General features: G+C 44.1%; 1 protein-coding gene across 2 annotated transcripts in view; it reads right to left on the bottom strand.

The window, feature by feature from the left end:
* The window catches only part of LOC137422895 (thiosulfate:glutathione sulfurtransferase), a 43,907-nt gene that overhangs the window by 5,588 nt on the left and 14,308 nt on the right, over positions 1-24,011 (bottom strand). For both annotated transcript variants that reach the window (XM_068109538.2, XM_068109537.2), the window contains exons 2-3: positions 7,955-8,074; positions 6,241-6,403 (exon numbers count right to left, since the gene is read on the bottom strand). In XM_068109538.2, coding sequence (XP_067965639.2) covers positions 6,241-6,403; positions 7,955-8,074 — 283 coding nt within the window. The remainder of the gene's footprint in view (positions 1-6,240; positions 6,404-7,954; positions 8,075-24,011) is intronic.

Genomic DNA, 24,011 nt, shown 5'->3' with positions numbered 1-24,011 from the left:
ATATATATATATATATATATATACAGACTTGGCATTTAATATGGAATATTTTTTTTGTGGGGGTGAACTTACTTTTCAAGATGTCTTAGAACCAAAAGTTCATTGGAATTATGTTGAAATTATTCTAGATTTTGTTAATGTGACCTTTAAAAGAAACAAAAACCACATTTGACATTTTGAAACAAATAAATTGATCCTTGAAAGTGATGTAAACTGATATCGAACTCAATTCATGGACAGTACTGTGTTAAACTTCTGTACGTTTTCCAGAAGTATCTCTTTATTTTGCACATTAGCCAAATTTTTTTTGAAGAAAAACAAAAGTTAAATTACGACTGGGATTACGGACAGTAAAATTACAGTTCAGTACTTCGTGTAACCCCCACGAGTTTTCAGGAGAGCACGTACACGTTGAGGCATGCTGTTCACGAGATTTGCCAAGGTTTGGACAGGAATCGCTTGCCATGCAGTGACAATAGCCTGCTGCAATTCACGCACAGAGGTCGGCTGCTGGTCCAAGTGGTCGATTTGACGCGTTAATTCTGCCCACAAGTTCTCTATCAGATTCATATCCGGGGACATGGCAGGCCACTCCATATGCTCTACACCACGGTCAGCAAGAAAGTGTTGGATCATGCGAGCACGATGAGGCCGTGCATTGTCATCTTGGAAGACAAAGTTTCCTCGAAAGGCTGCACGAGCAAATGGAAGCAATGTTTCTTCCAGAATGGCCCTGTACTTGAACTGGTTCAGGTTTCCATTCAGAACAACCAGGTCAGTTTTGCGCCCTGCATGAAAAGCAGCCCAAGCGGTCACCCCACCACCTCCAGCTTGGACTCTTGGCACTATACAATCTTTTTTGTTGGCTTCATGCACTTGTCTGCGCATTCGGACGCGGCCATCTTGACAATGGACCAGAAATCTAAGACTCCTCACTGAAGATCACGTGATTCCAGTGTCCTGGCTGCCATTGACGGTGCTCTCCGGCCCACTGCAATCGGCGCTGGCGGTGTTGTCTGGTCAGGCGTGGCTTTCTCAGAGGACGCCTGGCACGATAGCCTGCTTGAACCAGTCATTGGTTGACTAGCCTTCTGGATACAGGCATATTTGTCAGTTGCTGCCACTCAGCCCTAAGCTGATTAGCTGACTTGGTATGGCCATTGCGGACGAACCCGTGCAGCTGGAGATCATCCCTCCTTGTGGTTCCGCGGGGACGTCCTGGCCTCGGTATTGGAGTAGGGACACCCCTCTGAGCATTTCGTTTCGGGATCTTTGACACCTGACCTTGAGTGATGCCATACTGCCGAGCAATAGCACGCTGTTTCATGCCGTAATTTCGTAAAGCCACCACTCCATGACAAACAGCATTGTCGAGTTGACGGACCATCTCCAGAGGAAGCGGCAATAACTTTTGGAGACGTGCAGCAGTTGTTTTCCACTAATACAAGAACGCAACAACCCTTGTATACCCGACTGTGAAGCCAATCATCAAATGCACCTGTCCGTACATTTTTCCACGCCACCTGTGATATAATCCTGTTGCTGACTTCTTGCTGCGACAGACAATCAGTGACATGGTTCTTTTAACAAATAAATTACCAAAGTGTAAAACACACTCACCAGATTGATATACTGTGTTAAGAAAGTAAATCCAAGTCAAGAAAAAAAAATATTCCATATTAAATGCCAAGTCTGTGTGTATATATATATATATATATATATATATATATATATATATATATATATATATATATATATATATATATATATATAAAAGTGTGTGTGTGTGTGTGTGTGTGTGTGTGTGTGTGTGTGTGTAATGTTACCGATCGACTCCTAAACGGAGAGGCTCACGTACTTGATATTTGGCACAGACATGGCCATTGAGCCTGGTAAGAACATGGCCGACCTAAAAATTGATTTCATAATATTTTTCAACCATATTTTTACCTCAGCGCATTTCAGCGAGGAATATTATGCACGGAATCTGACCTGTCGCAGAGCAGCGCGCTGATTCGTTCAGAGCGATCACGTGATGTTCCTTGCTGCCATTAACTCAGTTACGCGTTCGCACGTATTTCAGAGCGAAAAGCGATTGCGTTTTTTCACATTTCAGCAAGGAACATTGCTATTCACACCACATCGGTTTTTTTCCCTTTCATCTTTAGATCCATATTTTTTTGCCATAACGTAGCGCATTATGGCTCTCTCGAGCTCGAGTTAGCCAATCACCTGGGAGCACGAGGCCACGCCCACGACAGGACGCAGAGTTGCAATCGATCGCTCAGAGTGATCACGTGATGTTCCTTGCCGCGCGATTGCGTTTTTTCACATTTCAGCGAGGAACATTGCCATTCACACCACATAGGTTTTTTTTTCTTTCATCTTTAGATCCATATTTTCTTTCAGCGAGGAATATTATACACGGAATCTGAATCGGTGGCAGAGCAGCGTGCTGATTTGACGATTCGCGTGCCCTCCCCCCTCCCCCTCCTCCCCCCTCCCCCCTCCCCCAAGGAATGCCAGGTACTTTCCCCCCCTCTTCTCCCCTCCCCCCCTCTCCTCTCCCATCCCTCCCCCTTCCCTCCCCCTCCCCCCCTCTCCTCCCCTCCCCTCCTCACGTTTATACACGGAATGCCGGGTACTTCCCCCCCCCTCCCCTCATCTTCCCCCCGCCCGGCAATGCCAGGTACTTCCCCCCCCTCTTCTCCCCTCCCCCCCTTTCCTCCACTCCCTCCCCCCCTTTCCTCCACTCCCCCCCTCTCCTCCCCTCCCCCCCTCTCCTCCCCTCCCCCCCTCTCCTCCCCTCCCCCCCCCCCGTTCCCCTCCCCTCTTCTCCCCTCCCTCCCTCTCCTCCCCCCCTCCTCCCCCCGTTCCCCTCCCCTCTTCTCCCTTTCCTCCCCCCGTTCCCCCCCCTCCTCCCCTCTTCCCCCTCCCCCCCTCCCCCCCTCCCATTCCCCTCCCCCCTCCCCCCCCTGGAGGAGGAAGTTATCACATTTTGTCCTATTTGTAGAAGTCATTTTGTCCTATTTGTGTTCCAGTTATCACATTTACCTTGAAGTAATCTTCCTTTTTATTGGAATTTGAGATAAGAACAGTATATAATACTATCAATCGCTTCCATACTTGTATTTATTTCATTAGACTTTTGATACACCCAAATATTTGGATTATTTTCTGCCTTTCTCATACAGATAACTGAGATTTACCTTTTTGATTCCTTTGATTGCCTGTAATTTATGCAATTCTTTTTGAGCATCTTTCACACTCGTTATAGCGCTCAACACCTTTCCCACGACAGAAGCGAATTAACTTCTTACCCAGCGCTCACGAAGCGAAAAGCGGGGTTATGCATTGTTGCGTACGTACATGTGCATCCGCATTAAAAAAAAAATCATTTTCTCTGCAACCGTTCGTCCGATTGACATGAAATTTTCACCATAGGAGCACCTCCTCCTGTAGAATATTTTAATTATTATGATGTCATAGGTCACGGTGTACAGGCGCCATCTTGGAAGAACTTCGCACCTCTATCTCTGAAACCGCTCCATGGAAAAAAATTGACCTGGCTCAGTCAAGTACTCCCCATGGCGAATAAGATATGTCAATGATGTCATCAGTGCCTTCATTATGACGTCATATTTCGACAAATACAACACTTATCCGATCATCAATTTTTTTTTCAGCAACTGTTGGTCTGATGGACACGACATTTTCACCATAGGCGCGACCCCTCCTGTAGAATATTTTAATGATAATCATGATGTCATAGGTCATGTGGTACAGGCGACATCTTGGAAAAAACGAAAAACTTTGCACCTCTATCTCCAAAACCGCTGCATGGAAAAAATTGAAACGTGGCTCATTGTAAATTACTCCATATGGGGAATAGGTGTTAACGATGACGTCATTAGTGCCATAATTATGAAGTCATTATTCAACAGGGACAACGCTTAGTCTGATCAGTTTGAAATGTATCTAGCGTGATCTGTGCAACAATTATATTTGAGAATATAAATTTATGCTGTCATCGCTCACGTGGTCTGGCAGCCATATTGGCTCAAAGAAAAAAAAAAATGTTCAAAAACAGAAGAGTTGGCTTGCAATAAGTTGACTGCGCAGGGTAGGTATTCTATGAATACCATCTAGTTAAATATTTGTCTTCCAATCATTGACGCCATCTCCTCTTAAATTGATAATGTATAACTGAACGTATCTTGGGTACACAAGAATAGCCTAACAACAACAACAACAACATGCATTTTAAGGCCATTTTCCCTGCTAGAGCGGGGGTTAGCCACAAGAATAGCCTCAACCAATTTATAATAAAAAAACCAAAAAAAAACCTTCACCTCGTTACCCTGAGCTCGTTAAGCGAAAAGCGGAGTTAAGCATTCAGTTGCATACGTGTGCAGTGTGCCATGACTCGATTTCAAAAATTCATTTTCTCGGCAACCGGTCGTCCGATTGACATGAAATATTTACGCTGGGAGCGTCTCTGCATGTAGATTTTATGCTGATAATTATGACGTCATAGGTCACGTGGTACAGACGCCATCTTGGAAAAACGTTACACTTCTATATCGCCCAAACCGATTAATGGAAAAAATTGAAACATGGCTTTGTCAAGTACACCCCATGGGGAATAAGATATGTTAATGATGTCATAGGTGCCTCCATTATGATGTCATAATTCGACAGGACAACGCTTAGTCTTATCAGTTTGAAATGTATTGAGCGTGATCTATGCCACAATTATATTAGAGAATATAAATTTATGATGTCATCGCTCACGTGGTCTGGCAGCCATATTGGATCAAAGAAAAAAAAATGTTCAAAAACAGAAGAGTTGGCTCGCAACAAGTTGACTGTGCAGTGTAAGTATTCTATGAATACCATCTAGTTTATAACATGGATTAAAGAATGGGAGCCCAATGACCATAGAGTCAAGTAATTATGGCCTTGTGCTTCTTAAAGATATATAGGTAGTTGAACCTTTTGTATTAACAAAATGAGTTTTGGTTACCACTATTAAACTATATATTGGTAAAAGTGTCCCAGAACATGTGTTGCAATACTCCTGCCATATATGGGAAATAACATGGGTGTGGGTGTTGAGATGGAAGAGGAACAATTCCAACATGTTTGCCAAGACAGCAAATAGATAGATTGCTCCTTGTTGTTTAGAAAACAATTTCCGCAGATAGTTTGCCTAAGCAGCAAAACACAGGAACGAGAAATCCATTTTAATTTTTTTTTTTTTTTTTTTTTTTTTTGTATACAGAGTCGAGGCTCGTGAAAGAGCTAACATTTATCAAACAAACAAATCAAACAAACAAGCAAACAAAGTATATAAAAAGGGGAGCGGTCAACAAGATGGGGAGAGAAGGGGAGGAAGCACACAAACAACATTTGAGAGCAGGGACATCGGGAGATGTTTTTGGAGGGAGAGGGCCTGGGGGGAGGCAGGATAGGTATAAAACGCAAGGACACCAAGGACTTCCAAGAAAGAAGTCAAAAGTCACCTCAAAAAAGTGGATTTGGGGTGAAATTAGCAGGGGTAGAAAAGATCAAGGTTTTGGATTGGGGAAGATAAGAGATGGTGATGAACAGCCGTTTTAAAGACCTGGAGGGAGGAGTGGGATTGAAGAGAGTGAGGGAGTTTGTTCCAGAGGCGGGAGAAAAGAGGAATGAAGGAGTGAAGGTGAGCTGAGAGTCTTGATTTTGGCAGTTTAACCATAAGAGGGTTGCAGGCAGATCTTGTGCGACCTGCAGGAATATTTGGGGGACAGAGCCCAGAGAGCTGGGGGAGCAAGGCCAAAGAGGAGTCGGTAGCAGACGGAAAGACCACCAACCTGCCTGCGGTGAGTGAGTGAAAGGCCCTCGGAGATAGCGTCATCGCGGGAGATTCCAATGATTCTGAACGCTTTGGTTTCAACAGCGTGAAGACGAGCTAGGTGTGAGGCAGGAGCACCAGCCCAGAGGGGAGAGCAGTACTCCATTGAGCTGTGGATGAAAGCCTTGTATGTGGTGAGGAGCTCAGGTGTGCCAAGGAAGGACTTCGCACGACGGAGGATGCCCAGTCGGCGACATACATGGCCCTTTGAGGTTTTTTTTGTGTAAAGTTGGTTTTACGTGTACATTTCTACTAAGGCCTGAGGCGTACTGCACAGTAATGGGTGACATGGTAATTTTGGAGAGGTATAACAAACACAAAATAATAAAAGTCGCAAATTGCACCTGCTGTAGCCCAAGCCCTTGAGAATGTTCAAAGCCTTCAGGCTGCGTGTTCCAGAGCGACAGTAAACCACAAGACTGCCATCTGCTTTTGTTGGCATTTCCGTCTTGTACGTCTCCTCAAACACATCCACCGGCAGGGAAAAAGCTTCCTGGACTGTCCCCACTGCAAAAAACAACAAACAAACAAAAAAACAACAACAAGGGACATCAATGGTTCAGCACGATAAACAAACTCGAAAGACATTCTGGAATTTGGTAATATTCTCCAGGTTTGCCAAGAGTTGTAGGAGTGTCATTGCCCGTCACTATGTTGGTCTACCAGTTCTGCACATCCAACATCTATATTCGGATCAAACAAACATTTCCGTTTCCGATATTCCAACCTCCCCTTCTCACATTTTCACTTCCGACCTTTATCAAAATGGAACAAATGAAATCGGTCAAACCACCAAACTTTTCCATTGGCGGCTCAAAATCAGAGCACGATTTTTCCCTGTTAGAGCATGACCATCATGGTTCCCTTTTTGAAGCAATATTTTTTATTGCCGGATGCCCTTCCTGACGCCAACCCTTTAGTCGCCTCTTATGACACGCAGGGATACGGTGTAACTATTCTAAACCACGGCACATTCACCCCAGCAAGCTGGTACTCAATTTGCCGACCTCGGAAGGATGACAGGCTGAGTCAACACCCCAGCGTTAATTCAGCGATCGACCAGGATTCAAACTCAGGATCCTAGAATCCCAAGCCAGCACCCTAACTGCTAAGCCAACACCAGGCTTTAACAAAACTACATTTGTTGCTGTGAAAGATCAGCAAATGTTACAGCTTGTAACATGGCTCACAATTCATACATGCTCCACTTCCTCAGCACCAAAAGGAAATCCTGTCATGGGTTTGTGAAGTTTTAACCTCAAGATTGTAAGATCCCACCTATGAAAAAATAAGAATAAGAAATAAATAAATAAATAAATAAAAACACAACAACTTTGCTTTTCTTCACTCATAATCGTCCAAGAACAGGAAATGTTCTTATTGCTGTGTGTGTGAAGGAGAAGGGTGTTAGTAGTGTTTATATAATATCGTCCATGGGCAGTTATGGAGTGACAATTTGTTCGTACAACTACAGAGGGCTACAATGAGGCCGGAATAAGTTCTTTTGGTGAAACATAGCTCAATATCTCCGCAGTACAAGGACCACTACTGAAATACATCACAATATCCTTGCCTATTCCCCGTTGTTTTGGTACAATTGTGTGAGTTGGTGCCATCCATGGGGGTATCGTTTCACTGTACAATAGGTTTGTGCGATTGCATTTCCCACCATTTCCATGTGTGGGAGACAATCTCAGCATTTAATTGGTGACCCCGGAGGTGACCTGGATCGGGCTAGTTAATCTTTTTGTCAGAATATTAAACACCACAAAAGCTGATAATCTGCTCCTGCCGACTCATCAATTCGGTCCATCGTCCAGATGAAATCTCAGAATGGCGATTTGGCATTACCAAAGACCATCCACGAGAGATCATTTTAACAGGCAGCAGTAAGCTCAGCATTATAATGTCGTCCTCGATCTGATTTTACGAACAAATCCTGATTATACAATTACAATTTGCTCACATCTGTAAAGCACATGTTTGTATACATCAACTGGGATGGTGAACAGTCAAGCATGACGAGGTGCTGTACTTGTGGTGCACGAGACATCTTACATGGAATGTTTGTAGCCGTAGGAATGGAACCATTGCTGAACTCGTCAGGTTCACGTACATCGAAAAGCTTCACAGCTCCATCAGAAATCATTTGCTTCAACTCCTCATATGTGACGGTATCTGTGAAAATAGCCCTCTCAAATGAGCATGGTTGAAACATTAAATTCAAGTGTTCCACATCGAATACAACTCTCCTTCACTTTGTATCTATGTCCAAACTCCACTACAAGCCATACAAAACCAATGTGTTGTGTTCTCAAATGTCTTATTTCAATTACTGCATTCACAAATGTATAAATAAATAAATAAATAAATAAATAAAACCTTATTTGTTGTCCCCATCAGAATAATAATAAAGGAGTCTTATATAGCCCCATCAAGCAGAGTAAACTACCCTAGAATGCACAACTAATGATCGTGACCCCGGGTTCAAAAGCCGTACGCAGCTGTGACCCCGGGTTCAAAAGCCGTACGCAGCTGTGACCCCGGGTTCAAAAGCCATACGCAGCTGTGACCCCGGGTTCAAAAGCCGTACGCAGCTGTGACCCCGGGTTCAAAAGCCATACGCAGCTGTGACCCCGGGTTCAAAAGCCGTACGCAGCTGTGACCCCGGGTTCAAAAGCCGCATCCAGCTGTGATATAATCGCTTCGCTCAAAGTTAAACCCCGAATCATGACCTTATAAAAACTTCGTGACCAACACTGGGGTGTTCCGTTAGCAAGCAGATTGCTCTCGCTTTCCAAGCTAGGTGTTCTGTATCAACCGCTTTGCAAGCCACTGAGGTGCTTTGTTACGTTGGCAAGCCAAGATGGCCACTGTAGTTGCATTCAAAATACCACAACCAATAAAATGTTGAAGCCACCAAAACACCACCTGGAGACACTTAAGTAAATTAACTTTTTTAGCAGTCAGAACTGCTGCTAAGCTCAATTCCAAAGTTTAAATTTTCAGAACCATTATGTATACTCATTTATTGAAACATGCTTTTTCTTCTTCTTCTTCTTTTTTTTTTACTTCTACTTTTCATCCAAATTCTTCAAAATCTGGAAACATGCCAAACCCCACCTCTTTCCAAAAATGGGTCCAGAGACGAGCTTGGCCGGGGGCTCCTCCTTTTGACTTTCCATTTCCTTTATCTTTACCTTTATCTTTATTTCCCTCTTCCTCGTACCCACTGCTAATAGTCCAGGAGTCAAAGGCCTGAATTTTGGTGAACCTGGTTTTGTCGGATAGTTTTTTTCTTTGCCGTTTCTTGTAGCCTGGGGGTAGCTCATTAAGATTTAGGAGGGTGCCCGATGAGATCCCTTGGGCAACTCATGATATTAACCCCTTTATGTCCGATACGCCCAAATCCTGACAAAGGCTCTAACATGCTTGTTTTTATGATTATTCATGCAGTAGGGCATGTGCAAACCATTTTTAAACAGTTTAAGCAACAGTTTTGATAATTAACCCTTTTCTGATCGATTTATGGTAGGACGCTTGGGTGGTGTAAGGCGGACACAAACAAAACAATGAGAATTTGATGGTTTGGCTAGGTCACTCAGGTTAATGAGATACCTCAGTTAGTTAGGAGTACAATAGGTGGCAGCACTTCATTGTTTTAACTTCCTGATGCAGGAAAACACATGTTTGCCATTCCTCTGTCTTAAGTTTTCACTCCAGCCAAGCTTCAGATCTTGGTTTTTGGCTGTCTCACAAGCCATAAATGTAAGTAAATGTACTATAGAACCAACTGATTAATGTATGTGAAATCATTTATATAATCAAGGATGCTTCCAATGAAGTTTTGATTAGATGAAGCCAACCTCTCAGATTAGTATGTGCTGCCCTCTTTTAGCAGGTTACCAAACTGTTTGATGCAAACGTCACTGTCATAGATGGATCAGCCCTTCTTTGGACCATCCATTGGCCAGCAGATGGCACAGTAGCCGATTTCATTGCGAATGTCAAGAAGCGGATAACTTCATACCTGACAGACAGTGACGTTTACCTCATCTTTGACAGGTACCATGAGTACAGTATAAAGTCCGTCACGAGGGATGGCAGGGAGACGGGGGTTAGCAGGAAACATCATCTGCTACGGACAATGAAGCTTCCAGCCCAGAAGGTTGTCTTGTCATCTGTTGAAAACAAGAAACAGCTTATCCGAATATTATGTGATGAACCGACTCAGGACAGGCTTTTCCATCTACGGAGCACGGAGAAACACAAGTTGGTTGTGACAGGGGAGGACCCTTGTCCCATCGAAATCAAGAAGGAAGAAAGAAGGAGCCGGCGCGATCTAGAGACTCATCATGAAGAAGCTGATATCATCAATGTCCAACAAGTCTTGGAGTGTGCTGGAGAAGCCCATCAAGTCTCTGTGGTTTGTGATGACACGGCTGTGTTCGTGTTGCTACTTCATCATTACCAATTGGCAAGACTGGAAGTGCCACTGGCCATGGAATCCCCAAGCAAGGAAAGGGCGATAGTGGACATCAAGTCAACACTGGCTACGCATCAATAAATTGTAAAGAACCTTTTACCTGCCCATGCCATATCAGGATGTGACACTGTAGCATGTTACTTTGGCATGGAAAAGGCTCTGTAATCAAAGCCCTGAAAGCTGGATATGAATTATCGGCCAAAGGCAATGTGGACGCACCGCTCCGACAAGTCATTAATCAAGCCATTGGCTTCATCTCAGCCTGTTACGGCATAGAGGACAGCAAGGACATGTCACACACAAGGCTGCTTGTATGGGGGAAAAGAATGGAAAAGGTCATACGTCTGCACCAAACCTGGCTGCTCTTCCGCCAATGAGAGAAGCATTTATTGAAAATGTGAAGAGGGCCCACTTTCAGGCAATTTTGTGGCGAACCCTCAATGTAAATCCTCCGCCAGCTCTGAACCCAGAAGAATTTGGATGGAAGAAAGGGCACAATCAACAGGTCACCGAGCCCAACCAATCTACCAGAAATGCTAAACTTGCCCCAGACTACATTTTGGAAATGACCAGATGCGTCTGCAAAAGTGAACCCCTTTGTAACTCCAAGAGATGCAATTGTCAGGTTAAAGGCTTAGCTTGCACAATGTTTTGTGCATGTTTCAGGATAGGATGCTCAAGACCCAAGTAGCCTGAACTAGGCCATTATCAGAATGCCAGTGTTTCTAATTCTACCATGTATTGTAGGACATGAAACAGCACAATACAATCTGTCAGGTTTCAGAACTTGTCCTTGCTCATTTCAAATTTTGGACAGGGACACGTTTTGGGCCACCCTGTAGTACATACACGTGATTTGATACATGTTTATTGTGGGTTGGTAGATAAGGGTTAAGAAGGGTTCAAAATTCCTTATAGTCACTGACATTCTGTAGATTTCTCTTCATTCACTCTGGTCTACAAAATGTCGATTTATAAAGCGTGTAATCAGAATTGTGGAAATTCACCGATTTGGAACAGCTAGAAAAAGGGTTAATTGTTTCAAATTTGAATCATATTTGATTGTACATTAAATACTGTGTGAATAAATATCAGAGACAGCAAATTTGATGCATTTGATGTGAGTATTCACCATTAAATTATGGGAAGTTCCCATTTTTTCATGATTTGGGCACACAGGGCATGAAGGGGTTAATATCTTGAGTTGCCCAAGGGTTCTCACCGGGCACCCTCCTGAATCTTATTGAGCTACCCCCAAGCTACGAGAGAGAGAGACAGAGACAGAGACAGAGACAGAGAGAGAGAGAGAGAGAGAGAGAGAGAGAGAGAGAAAGAGAGAGAGAGAGAGAGAGAAAAAAAAAAAAAAAAAAAAAAAAAACTTTATCCGACAAAACCAGGTTCGACCCCACGGCTCCCGGACGATAACAAAATACATTTGTTTCGGGAGGTTGTCATAAGAAGAGGAATGAGTGAAACTGAGAACGGCAGCTTGGATAGCATCTGTTCCAGTACCATGATACCAATGTTTGCATAGAGACGGCCATGTTGTTATGCGCTGCTGAGAATTCAGTTCCATTGGAGTGCTTGCTTGAGCACTTGGAATCAAGCAAGCAGCTGGACAAGCAATAGTAAGCCGATTACTAACAGAACACATCAGGGTATGTTCCTCCATTACCAAGTAGAGAGTTCATAGAACACGATGCCCCCACGCAGTGCAACAAAACTAGATGCAGGAGGCCGCCATTTGGTCCATCATGCCTACGCCACAACACCAGACCAATTTTATCCCTTAAAGTGACAATTTCATTAAGGGAATGAGAGGGAGAGGTGGGTAATGTGGATGAGAATGTAGCAAAATAAAAAAGGGAAAATGTATATATTGTAATAAATGAAATAAACAATATTTTGTGTTTATTATTTTTTTATTTTCAGAGGGCAAGGGGTAATCGAAGGTGGTTTTTAGGGGAGAAACACACCACGACCCATCCATAGTCAAGCTACCCAAAAGTCCTGCCAATATCCTGATTCACCAGCTCTATTGCCAATACTAATAGGTACCTATCAAATTCAAATTTATTTACTGTTTCTGCTGCTACTACTACTACCATTACTATTACTACTACTACTACTACTACTACTACTACTACTACTACTACCTTTCCAGGGAGACCATTCCATACATGAACTACTCTGAGTGAAAGACCTTGTCTTATTACGGTCTTAACTCTTCTTCTTTACTCTCAGGTGATGCCCCATGTCCTATCACTCTGCGGGAAAACTATTTTGGACTTATTTTGTCTATACCCTTCATTATCTTAAACATCTCCATCAAATCCCCTCGTAACCTCTTTTCTAATGTACAAAGCCTGGTCTTCTTCAGCCGCTCTTCATAGCGGAGTCTAACTAGGCCCAGAATCAATCTAGTAGCCCTGCGCTGGAGCCCTCTACAACAGCTATGTTCTTCCTGACTTGTGGTGACCAAAACTGCACACACTATTCCACGAGGCCCTCACTAAGTGTTCAAGTGTCGTATAAACTTCAAATTTTAATAAAATGGCGATTTTTAAAGATTGTTGAAACAAAAATCCAGAAGTTTAGCGCCATTGCCACAGTCTCGTACATCAATCAGCGGGGGAGGAACATGTCATAAAACACAAGAATCGTGCACTTTGTGACACCTTTTTGAAATTTGGCATGACAGGGCAGGTCATGAAAATTTCAACAACCACTGGCTACAAGTTGGACACCCTTGATGGCCGGTAGCTGCAAAATTCTAAATGGCCACCAATAGGTACGAAACGGACAATATCTCAGCTTCTACCGATCATATATCTAAGTGTAATACCACTTTTTCCATGTTTGAGTACAGATAATCCATTTTTAAAGAGTATTTTAGGATTTGAGATCAATTTAAAGGTTACAGAGGAAATATCAATAATAAACTAAACCGCCTCTAACCTCCAGGAGGGGGGTGTGCCAACTTGTAGCCAGTGGTTTTTGAAAATCTCATGACCTGCCCTATCATCATGCCAAATTTCAAAAAGGGTCCATCGATCCGATCCTGCCCAGTAACAACCACTTTTTATGCATGTCACTTTAAGAGTTCATTTTTATGTCATAGTGCCATGCAACGTCCTTATGACGTAGCAGTGACATCAGCTTTGCAGGTGGGGCTTCACCCCTGCCTATATAAAGACTGCTCTCGATCCCTCAGATCATTGTGGTCTGAACTTTATCAGCATAGAGATGTGCTGAAGTTCATTTGTTTGATAGTTTCATTTAGTATAGTGACTTGTGGTTGGGACATGGATCTTAAGGCTCGCACCCTCACCCATAATAATATGGAAGTTAATTTGATAAAAGCCAGCTTTAAGATCAAATTTGATAAGTTTATCATTATCTTTAAGGTTATAAAAAATTTGATGTACTCGAGGCAGTTTAAAAGAAGGGGTTTTATATGTGGAGTTAATTTTGACATGTCATATTATTCTATCTGGACCATCCTTTCGACCTACCGGGAAAAGACGAAAAGTACGCTTAGGTTTAGATTCACATTCTTTAACTCACCAAAGAACACCACCCTCCTCCAAGGCACAAATCTTACTATAATTCACCAAATGTCCGTCTGTCTGTCTGTGTCTGTGTGTCAGTTCGAAGGTACCGTAAAAACTGCTGAACCGATTGCAAAGATATTTTGGGTGGACAATCCTGGGATCTCCAGGAGTAAAATAGGCTATTTAGTTTTCCCAATTTCAGCTTTAGTCTCCAGCATTCTCAGGTTTGGACTCCCGCATAACATTCGCGTTCGCATAACGTTCATTGTGATGATGTTGTTTTCCCGGGTGCCGCACAAACGGCTGCACCGATCGCTGCACAGCTGCACCGATCGAACTCGGTGACCTCAGACAAAGACCTTTTATAAGGACATGGGTTGAATCCCTGCTTGAGAGAATTCTAACCCATTTCAACTGAAGGAAACACGTATCGGGAGGACATACGACATAGCGATTGTGAACACGATTATCAATCACGATCACCACGATCACAGTGTATCGATCACTGTGGGACATTTGGTGAATTATAGTAAGATACTGTTTGAAATAAATAAGATACGACTGAAATAAGATACTATTTTAGCCTAGTGTTGGCTTAGGGGTTAGGGTGCCGGCTTGGGATCCTAGGATCCTGGGTTTGAATCCCGGTCGATCACTGAATTAACGCCAGGGGGGTTGACTCAGCCTGTCATCCTTCCGAGGTCGGCAAAATTGAATACCAGCTTGCTGGGATGAATGATCACGGAGTGTACCCCGATTTAGAATAGGTACTGCACGTATCCCTGAACGTATCCCTGCACATCGTAAGAGCGTGACCAAGGGTCGGCATCAGGAAGGGCATCCGGCCATAAAAATATTGCCTCAAACAGGGACCGATGATTGTCATGGGGCCGCAAGGCTACTCCCCGCTCTAGCGGGGAAAATGGCCTTAAAACGATCATTCATTCATTCATTCATACTGTTTAGATTTTGATGATTTGTGTGTGATATGATTTAACGGATGTTAAATCCGTCGATCTCCATCTCCATCGATCGCTAACACGCCTATATTATTTGCGTGTTGTACTCCCTCGATCGCTAGCAGATCGCTGTCTCCATCGATCTTGCCAAGGCCGTAACAGCTATCGGCTCAAAACTATTTTAAGTTTAAAATAGCAAACAGCTTTTTAACTGTTGATTTGGTAGTTACACGTATCGGGAGTACATACGACATAGCGATTGTGAACACGATTATCACGATCATAGTGTATCGATCACGATTTGAAACACGATGGAATAATATTTACCGATATGAACAGTGATGTGGCTTTTATTGAAATTCTAAAGATAGTTTAGATTTTGATGATTTGCATGTGATATGATTCAACGGATGCTTATATGAATCGTTTAAAATAAAAATAAAAAACCTTCAATTTCTGATATTTTGCCATCGCCATATGCAGATTCGCCACGGTCCCACAATCGATGTTTCTATACGTGAACGTACCCGTTTGTTTGTGAACGGGTACGTTTTTCATGGAAGTCCTTCACAAACATGCTGTCCATGTCTGACGTGCGACAAGGTGCTACAGGGATGTGGAATTTATTGGTTTCATGCTTTAGCATTCGCCGTATCTGCATTGCCCGTTTGCTTCTGGACTCCCACCCGTGCATAGCACGGGTATCTCCTGTTCCAAACAAACGGCTGCACTGATCGCTGCACAGCTGCACCGATCGGACTCGGTGACCTCGGACAAAGACCTTTTATAAGGACACGGGTTGAATCCCTGCTTGAGAGAATTCCAACCCCCTCGCCACCATCACGGCCGTCTCTCAAACTCACAATCCTATGAGATATGCGGAAAGGACGACCTTAAACCAATATAAACATCATTCGTATATAAACATCATCAAAAGTAAATAATGACCTCGGCCAAAGTTCAAACGACATTTAATCTCTACGAGAGAATTCCACATAGCTATTTGGGCGGTGAATACGCTAACAGATCGTGATTTGAAACATGATGGAATTATATTTACCGATATGAACAGTGATGTGGCTTTTATTGAAATTCCAAATATACTGTTTAGATTTTGATGATTTGCATGTGATATGATTTAACGGATGTTTATATGAATCGTTTAAAATTAAAAAGCCTTCAATTTCTGATATTTTACCTTTTCATTTGGGCCTCCAAATTGAAGCCCCACCCATAGGGCGGGTACCGTTGCTAGTATATTTAATATACTTATTAGGAGTATACTCCTTTATCACAACATCTTTAGGGACAAAAAGTTTGACCCCATTTTTAATGACTGAATTAGTGAATTTGTCAGAAGTTACAATGTTATCAAAACTACCAATTGCCTTGTAGGAGGACGGAATTCCCGAGGGCGCAGAGTTACAAGCAATATGTTGTCTTATGTTGTGTTATGTAATGTTTTATGCAATCTGGTTCAATCTGTTAATAATTCCGTTTCTATTCCTGTTTCAGACCAATGTCTATGAAAATGGATGATAATCCACTCGAGTTGAGGAAGAAAACGGATTGGCCACTTTGTTGCTTCTGTCAATCTGAAACATCTGAGAAGCTGAAACATCCGTATGAAAAAGCATGTTAACATACATATATTGTTAACATGTTAACACATGTTAGCATCAAGCTTTTGAAACTATTGAAAAAGTACTTATTTTCTTGATAATAAGGTGGCCCTTCCACACGGTATGACACGGGAGTGTCTTATAGAAGGTGAAGAATGCATTTCAAAGTCGCTCCTGAACAAGAAAGCAGTGTATCATAAGACATGTCGTCGTGACAGGATACGACCTCACATTGTTCAGCGCGTATTGAAAAAAACGGCTAGTGATGAGATGGAGGCTTCTTGCTCCACATTTAGCCCAAAGACGACGCGAAAAGGTCTTGTTGCAAACTGTGATAGGAAACGGCCACAGTGCGTTTATTGCTACCAGTTCCAGGAAGACAAGTGAGCATATCCGCATAGCTATGACTGATAGTGTCAGTGATAACTTGAAAGGGATGGCAAAGGAAGCTCAAAACTGGGCAGTCTATGCCTGGGTAAATTAAGCATTTGATGCTACCGCTGGTGATGTATACTATCATAAATCTTGCTACCGCAAGCTTGCTAATGAAGCCCACGCTGCTAAGTTAAAAAGTCAAAGGAGACTAAAACTTCAGCTCTACCATATGATCCCCTTGTTATGGCAGAACAATGAAAGCGTGATGAAGCTATCAGACCTTAGGAAGCTCTATAGCCAACGGCTGCAACAAGTTGGTTCTGATTGGCTCAAGGTGGAAATACACCCGACTAGATTTAAAGAACATTTACGAATGAAATTGGGTGGTGAATTGCAGGCCTTCACAAAAGGTAAAGACGTGCTGCTGTCAGCTAAAGCAAAAACAGGTTCACTATTGTAGGAATCTCTAACCCAGGATCTCTCCGAAGATGAAGCAAAGAAGATAGTGGAGGTTGGGCTTCTCTTGCGAAACCACATACTTTCATCTCAATCCCCTTTTATGGGATCACTCTCCTCTACATGCTTGAGTGAGCCAGTGCCCAATTCACTTTTGACTCTTCTACAAGTCTTGCTTGAGGGTGCATCCAGTATCCAAAATACAGGAGACCAGGAGACTATTAATGCCAGGACTCGTGTGGCTTGCATCATTTATCACCTGTTAAGTAATGCAGTAAAACGTACTACCAAAGTGCAGATGCTCTATCAGACACGAGAAAGAGAAACAGCAGTGCCTCTATACATGGGCTTGAAGCTACATGCTCATTATCACCTGAAAGGTCTTATCAAGGAGTTCCATCAACTGGGTCTTAGTTTCCTATGATCGCATTATGGATGTTAGGAGAAGATTTGCACAGGCAGTGTCAAAGAGGTTCAAAGATGAGGGTGTTGTACCGACAAACTGAAAACGTGACATTTTCTCAACGGCGACTATCGACAATATTGATGTCTCTGGAAGGACTGATATGCATGGTACATCCATCACACTGATTGGTCATTTGAGCAAGGACAATACTGGAACTGATCCTCTACCGCTAACTTTGGATGTTCAAGATGACACTCCAATTGAACTATCCGATGAATTCGCAGTGGTTCCTTATGTTGAAGACCTTGGGGGAGATATAATTCTTGAATCTATTCAAGAAGGTGGTGGATGTCCGACTAAAATTGCACATGTGGGTGTGCAGGAGGAAGCATGGTTGAACCATGTGTTAAGCATTAGCAAGAATGATAAGGTTGATGACAAGTGGCAGCTGGATGAAGTACCTGTCACATTTTCAGGGTTCTTTTCAAAACACCAAGACCAAGAAGATGTCAAGCCCCGTGCAGTTATTGGGGTATTCCCTGTATTCAGCGAGGAAAAAGCCGACACGCTGAGTTTGCAGAAACATGCCATGCTTGTCGTCAAGAAAGCTATTGCTTTTGTAAATCCTGGACAAATACCAGTACTCGAAGGTGACTGCCCCAGTGCCCCATGTATGCCCGCCAGAAAAGATGTCAGATGTTTTTCCCAGAGGAGCTAGGTGAACAACACATGGTCTGCATGATTGGCTTTCTGCATCTGGAAATGTGCACACAAGAAGCTGGAGGCAAATTAATAGGTTCTGGCTGGGAGCGAATGTTCCACCTGGCAAAGATATTTACTCCTGGAGTGGCAGCGTCTCTGCTTGGTGGAAAACACGTGAAAAGGACAAGTCAGGCATACCTTCTTACATTGGCTTGGCTTGAAATACTGAGAAGACATGCCTATGACAAGTGCTGTCAACAACCTGGACCCCATGAGTCAGTTGAAATGTGGGAGCAAAGGCTTCTTTCGATCTCTCCAACAGCATGTTATTGGGGTAAAATTGTCCGGGATTTTCTCTTGACAATGTGCCGATTTGTTCGCAACCAGCATCTTGGAAACTGGTCTGGTACACTGGATGCTATTGATGATCTGTGTCCATACTTCTTCGCTTTAGGTCACACAAATTATTCTCGTTGGGTCCCCGTATTTGAGGGATATGGCTCAACTTCCTCATCACCATCCAGCTGTCCATGCTAAATTCATGGAGGGCCACTTTGTGGTCCAGCAAAGTGAGAAGAAGTTCAGTCTCATGGGTTTGGACCAAAGCCAGGAGCACAGCATCAGAATGCTCAAAGAATACAGTGGTCCCAAAGGTCTTTATGGTCAGACTGAAGAGAAATTGGTCATTGAGCTCTCAAAGGCTGAAGTTCTGCATGTCATTGAGGAGTTTGAATGTGCAAGCATCCATACAACACAAACGGAGAGCATTGAACATCCAGAGAGCTCTGTATCTGAGCAGCAAAGGTTTCTCAACCAACTCAACTCCCTCCTTGGCCTGGTGGATCAGGAAATCATCATCAACCCTTACGAAGAGACAAACCATCATCTGAGGACATTGGACACAGGTGAATATATGGATCCTGAAGTCAGCAAATGCCTTCAGGAGTTGCCGACCATCAGAAAAGCGATGTATTCAGAATTTGTAAAGGAGCGGATTGAGGACTGTACCACACCACTCTGATGTTATCCCGAAGGCAAATCTCTATACCTTCCTCCATCCACCCCCAGTGAACTTAAATAAAGGCACAGCCAAACTGGCACCATGTAACGCATCTGCAACCATTGTGACACAAATGTTTGTTTCTCTGCAAGCTCGCCCCGATTCAAACATGGATGAGTTTTTTCATGCACGAAAATGCAAGAGAGCCACCTTCTCTATCCGATAAAGGCAAGCTGAGAACAGGTACTTAATCCCAAATCCTTGGATGCTTGCCTGGTATGCCTGCACGTGGAAGAAATCCAGCAGTCAAACAAGCTTCAGTAGTCATCTTAGACATGCCCGCTGTAGTTCATATCGTCAAACCACAGCGATCCAATGTGTTTGGAGAATATACTGGAATGCAGCTCCTGTCTTTCATAGAGAATCACCTGTATCACAAGAATTGATGCAGTCTGGGATCGATATCCTCAGGATAGTCTTGGGGGGGGGGGGGGGGGGGGGTGCAACGAAAGGGGAACTTGTGCTGTCCAACAAGACAGTCGAGCTATCTAAGACATCACTCCATCTGACCATGAGGAGGCAGACAGCCGTATGATGCTGCACTTGCGTCATGCTGTCATGGATGGCCATAAGAAGGCATTCCTCTGGACAGTTGACTCTGATGTCATCGTGCTCTCTGTTCACTTCTTCACAACATTCCAAAACCTCGGGCTTACCGAGCTGTGGATTGGTTTCAGGAGTGGGAAAGCATACACAGATATTCCAGTTCATGAAGTTTCATTGCAGCTGGGACCTGACAAATGTAAAGCACTCCCATTCTTCCATGCCTTTACAGGTTGTGACCTTGCATCTAGCATTCTGGGCATTGGGAGGTCAGGCTGGAATGCTTGGATGAACTTTCCCGATGTAACTGAAACAATGATCAGCTTGACTGAAAATCCACACGAGCTGACAGAGGATTCTCTCCACATGCAGCGCATTGAGCAACTGATAGTGCTCATGTACAGCAATAACTGCTCCAGTGTTAGTCAATGAAGCACGGCAGCTTATGTCCACTCACAGGCTTAGGTCTCCAGAGAGCATTCCACCCACAAAAGCAGCCTTGTACCAGCATGTCAAGAGAACTGTTCTTGTATCAGCTGTCATTTGGCATCGAGGCTTTGAGAAACAACTGTGTCTGCCAGATCCAGCTCAGTATGGTTGGGAATGGAATGGACGGCTGGAGACATGGGTGCTGCAAGTGCTACCTGTACACTTATGCTCCACTGCACACGTGTTAGAGCTTGCAAAGGAAACTGCACGTGTTTTAAAGCTGTAATTAGGTGCACACCATTGTGCAAATGTCAAGGTGGTTGCTGCAACAATATGGAGTGATGTGATCGAGCAGGAAAACAATTATCATGTTGGTGTGATTCAGGATGACAGTTCCACTGGACCGATTTGGGCGATGCAAGTGCTGCCTGTACACTTATGCTCCACTGCACACGTGTTAGAGCTTGCAAAGGAAACTGCACGTGTTTTATAGCTGTAATTAGGTGCACACCATTGTGCAAATGTCAAGGTGGTTGCTGCAACAATATGGAGTGATGTGATCGAGCAGGAAAACAATTATCATGTTGGTGTGATTCAGGATGACAGTTCCATTGATGCTTTGTGTTCCATTTAATGTTTCTTCGTTTGCTGCTCGACCTCAGTGACCTTTTAATTGACCTCAAATCCTAAAATACTCTTTAAAAATGGATTATCTATACTCGAAAACATGGAAAAAGTGGTATTACACTTAGATATACGATCAGTAGAAGCTGAGATATCGTCCGTTTCGTACCTTTTGGCGGCCATTTTGAAGTTTGCAGCTACCGGCCACCAGGGGGGTGCGCAAACTTGTAGCCAGTGGTTTTTGAAAATCCCGTGCCCGGCCCAAACATCTTGCCAAATTTCAAAAAGGTGTCAAAGCGCACGATTCCGACATGGTCCTCCCCCGCTAATCATCCTTATGGCCTTTTACACTAATACGATGGCAGAGTCGCAGTTTAGAACATGGAGGCATTATTGATCACCATTGAACGCAACGTCAATCTGCCTCGTACATACATATACTAGCCACAAAAACAAACTGTGCACACAAAAAATGAAATTATATATTAGAAACACCTGTGTATACAATTACAGATTAAAACACGGCAATTAGCGAAGTGAATTCAACAGGTATGCACGCGCCACGTTTCGTGACGTCAATGGTTTCGGGATGGGCACGTACAACACGTTTTCGCATGTGCATCGTGAGAAACTGCATGGAGCACATGAATGTCACAAACTGCTTTAACTTTGGTAAGGTTAATTGTTTGATTTTCAATCGTTCAAAAAATTAAGTGGCTAATGAAACGCACGTCATGTCACGGCTCAACTGCACAGCGTCATGAGGCTATTGGGATGATCCGTGGGGGAATGTCACCGTCAAGTGGCTGTGCATTTCCATCGTCACCGAAACACCATTTCTGCATTGGTGAGACGTTACCAGAACACTAATGACTTTGCCGATGGCCTTCGTTCAGGACGTCCACGTGTGACGACGCCAAGACATTACAGATGGATACGGGTGACATCTCCGCAACAGGTTCCTGACTGCAGTGACCACCATCCAGACCATTTCAGGTCGATCTGCGTTATCGATGCTCACGGTGGGCATACCCGTTATTGTCCCCCGTTGCACCGTGGAGCGAAAAGGGGACTATGGTTTTTCCCCTCCGTCTGTGTCCGTGTGTGCGTGCGTTGAACCTTGAGCGGAATATCTTGAAAAATAAACGATCTACTAACTTCTAATCTGGTGTGTGGGTGTATCTAGGCATAAGGAAGAACGCTATTGAAAATTGGGTCGCTCCGTCAAAATCCAAGATGGCCACCACCATATATATCTGAACCTTGTGAGCAAAGTATTGTTGTGGATATGAGAATGTTGTTTTTTTTATTGTTGTGTAATGAATTGTTGTAAAATGTCACCCTCCTTCCTGCATTTGTTGTTGTATAAAGGTCAAAGGGCATTCCCGTAGTTAATTCCATAAAGCATACACGCAGGACACCATATCTCCCTGTTCAGTAGTTATATCCTTATTATATGTCTTAGTGTAAGGCTGTGTCTTCCATTAATTTAAATACTCCATTGCACCAAGTGAAATAAGAGTCGATCCCCTTTCCCTTCACATTCCCCTTCCAACAATTGCCAACTGTTCCCTCCGCGACTCCATTCGCCACGAGGTCGGCTCGGAGAAGAAGGGGGAGGAGCTGCCGACTCCTGGGCGTGCCTGCCCATCGTCATCAAGGGCGGAGCCAGAGGGCCGTGCCGACCAATCAGGGCCGAGGCGAGCTCACCGATGGGCGTGTCCTGGACACCAGCGGCTTGATCGCCTGAGGCGCTATAAAGAGCGCGCGTGAAAGCCTTGAAGTGGTTGGACTAAGAGAGAGAAAGGAGAGTCCTGCGAGCCAAGAGAGGGAGAGAGAACCCGTCACGCCAGACCCCCCCACCAGCAGCATTGGCTCCACCAGGCAGCTCCGACCCGTTACCCCGCGCACACCACAGGATCGGTGGCATCGGCGGCCGTCGAGGTCCAGCCCGACGTCCCGTGCGGGATCAAGCTCCAGCCAGCTCCGTGCCTTCCACCCCCTCCAGCCACCCACCTCCTGTCATTCCTGCCTGCAATTTCCCCATTCGTGGACGTGAGTTTGTTCTGTGTGTCTTGTCCCTGGGTTAATTAAGCCTGTTTAGTTAAGCTAGAATTTTCACTGTGTCTCCTTGATTCCTTCTGTCTTTATTTTATTATCTTTCCTTCTTCCTTGGCTTCTTTTGGTCCTGTAAATAGAAATAAATTATATTCGTATTCCCTACTTCTGTCTTCCTCTTCTTCACATCCGTGTCGCCTTTGTCTTTTCCCTCATTGAATATCTGTGGCGCGATTCGGCCAACGTTCAGGAATCGGGTTAGTCGGGGTAACTGTTCGGGCGCGGCGGCCATCCGCTCGGCAAACAACATCCTCGCCGCGGTCCCGTAACAATTGGTGTCAGGAGCGAGATTGGACCCGAAGCGCGCTTAACGCGCTCAAAATTACGAGCGGCCGAAATTTGTTTTGTTTTAGAAAACCCAAACTTTGAAATCGCGCCATGGCTAGTCAAGGCGATCGGATGCAGGTGGGTGAGCTAGAAGAGGGGTTAGGGGTAACACAGGACCACAGGGAAGAAATGGAGGAGAGAAATAAGGAGGTGGTTGAGGAGGTATCAGGCGCACAAAATGGCGCCCTCGCGCACATGGTTGTTGCGGCACCAAATTTAGCCGCGCCCGTGGTCGCAGCAGCCGAGCCCGAGATGCCAATGAATTTGGACCTGTTTATGAAACGGATGATGGCTTTTATGGTAAAAACAGACGATAATTTCAAAGGGATGGAAAACAGGATGGAAGGCCAAATGAGGGACGAAGCAAGGAGTACCAGTGAGCAAATGGGGGCAATGAGGGATGAAACGAGGGGTACAAGTGAGCAATTAAGAGACGTGTTAAACAATATGGGAA

Source organism: Myxine glutinosa, chromosome 3 (genome assembly GCF_964187855.1).
Source record: "Myxine glutinosa chromosome 3, kmMyxGlut1.1, whole genome shotgun sequence".
Taxonomy (NCBI): Eukaryota; Metazoa; Chordata; class Myxini; order Myxiniformes; family Myxinidae; genus Myxine; species Myxine glutinosa.
This window is presented reverse-complemented; position numbering and strand designations above follow the sequence as displayed.